Raw genomic sequence first — 2,300 nt, forward strand, 5'->3', positions numbered from 1 at the left:
CCTCTAACTCTAGCACTCTCTATTCTAATTCTATTCTTTAAAAAAACTTGCCCCTTTTAGACTTGCACTATTCATTTACTAACTGCTTTTCTAAAAAAAAACAAAAAAAAAAAAAACTAGCTTCTCTATTCTTTTTATATTCCATCTATTCGTTTTCTTTTTATCATACAATTAACAAAAGCAAAAAAAAGGCTTCTAACACTAGCTTGCTCTATTCTTTTTCTATTCCGTTTTCTTTTTTTGTCCGTAGAGTGTTGAACAGCCATGTTACATTCCACGATTTTGAGACTCAACGCCCCCTTTCCATCACTGACAGGTGTTGCTGCACTGGCGGCTGAGATGGGGGTGGGGTAAGACGCCTCCGTGACGTTCACTAAAACGCACACTCGCGTTATCACACTCCTGTGCACGGAGAATGATTAAGGAGTCTTAAAAGACAAATATTTGCACTCTTTCCCTGCAAATCAGTGCTGTGTGCAAAAGCACACACTGTAATGGCGGTAAAAGAGCACATAATATTTAAAGCAGGCAAGAGGCTGAGCGGCAAACGCTGAGCGGCAAAATTCAGTCGCAATGAACAATGCAAACACTTATTGCTGTAGGGTCAGGACGAGAACGGCGCTGAGAGCACAGATGCAGTGTGTTGAGTCCGCGCCAGGCTGCATGAGAAAGAGAGAGGGCCGCAGCACAAGCATGGCCATGCAAACAATGCCATTCATTCAGCGCTCATTTCTCCTCCGCTTCACCCCCCTCCAAAACCTTCTCTCGCTCTCCGTCCCTCGCCATTTCACCCCCCACATGGTCCTCACACGGTCTCAAGGAGAGGGGGGGGGAAGGGTGGGTGGATGATAATACAGCTGCACCACACCCTGCCTCCTGCTTGGCCAACACACACACACACACACTCTTGCTCAAGCTGCAAGGACACGCACTAGACGCGGCAAAAAAGAAAACTACGCCTGCTTCTGACACCACACCCATGTGAATTACTGCATCTTCGAAGCAACACACACACACACACGTAACATCAAACAGGTACATGTAGGTCCAAACCTTGCATCATGAAATCCACGCGCCCGTCTTCTCTCCCCTCCTCTCCTTCTATCGCTCTCTCTCCTGCACCACACCCTGCCTCCTGCTTGGCCAACACACACACACACACACACTTGCTCAAGCTGCAAGGACACGCACCAGACACGGCAAAAAAAGAAAATTACGCCTGCTTCTGGCACCACACCCATGTGAATTACTGCATCTTCGAGGCGACACACACGTAACATCAAACAGGTACATGTAGGTCCAAACCTTGCATCATGAAATCCACGCGCCCGTCTTCTCTCCCCTCCTCTCCTTCTATCGCTCTCTCTCTCTCTCCACCCTTTACAATCAGTGTCAGGCTGTTTCTGCCTGGCAGACTCCCATCTCCCATGTCATCCACACTGGCCCCTCCCCCACAGCGACGGGCCAATCAGAGGCCTGGGCTTTGAGTGCCGGCCAATCAGCATGAACCTCCACAGCATTGACAAGCAGCACTAGAGGCAGTTAGGCAGTTGTTGTTTTTTAAAGAGACAGAGTCTCGTTCTGCTCACATCTACATGACCCCGCTCTTCTAAAGAAACACCGCGGTTATCCTCGTCACCCGCCCCCCTCCGCTCTCTCTTTTGCTGTCACTTGAATAAATATCACTGCCATCTGCAGCTGTAGCCGTAAAAATGCATTTAAATATCAGGAAAAAGATCAGCAAGATTTTTTTTTTTAAACAAGGCTTTTTGCAATGCAAAAATCATACTCTCTGTGCAAATGACACACTAAATATTCTCACAGGATGTTATCTGTATACAAAACGACTCGCTTTGCTTAATAGAAAGGTTTGACCCGAGGCAACTGCTGATGAGACTTGCAACAGACAGTGAAACTGCCGCTTACAATCTCTATGTAAATTGCTTAACGGCACAAGACACTCTCCCTATTTGAATTAGCATTTAAAATGCCACAATTAAGCAATAACATACAATAGGCTGTGCCATATGGTTAACAATGTCATTGCAAAGGGCACAACATGAGCTAAGTTTGGAAATCGAGAACCATTTCCATTTTGTCTTTTGCTCTTGAACGACTGCCTTCAGCCAATGTGGAATTACGTATTCTTGCATTCAGCAAACGCTTAATTCTCCTCTTTAAATACAGCACAACCTTTTAGGCCTTATTGCTTTCATAAAATGGTTACCACAGTAAAAAAAAAAATAATAAAAAAAAAAAAATATATATATATATATATATATATATAAATGAAACATTAC

General features: G+C 44.7%; 1 protein-coding gene across 4 annotated transcripts in view; it reads right to left on the minus strand.

Annotated features, from left to right (window-relative positions):
- Positions 1-2,300, minus strand: part of LOC107754460 (C-terminal-binding protein 1-like) — a 26,209-nt gene that overhangs the window by 18,090 nt on the left and 5,819 nt on the right. The window contains exon 1 of one of the 4 annotated variants that reach the window (XM_016570907.1): positions 1,054-1,110. The exons of the other annotated variants lie outside the window; for them this stretch is intronic. Coding sequence (XP_016426393.1) covers positions 1,054-1,063 — 10 coding nt within the window. The 5' untranslated portion in view covers positions 1,064-1,110. Of the gene's footprint in view, positions 1-1,053; positions 1,111-2,300 lie in introns of those variants that run through there. 4 annotated transcript variants of the gene reach the window in all.

The sequence above is a fragment of the Sinocyclocheilus rhinocerous genome, unplaced genomic scaffold (assembly GCF_001515625.1).
Source record: "Sinocyclocheilus rhinocerous isolate Xijiao unplaced genomic scaffold, SAMN03320098_v1.1 scaffold50, whole genome shotgun sequence".
NCBI classification, from domain to species: Eukaryota; Metazoa; Chordata; class Actinopteri; order Cypriniformes; family Cyprinidae; genus Sinocyclocheilus; species Sinocyclocheilus rhinocerous.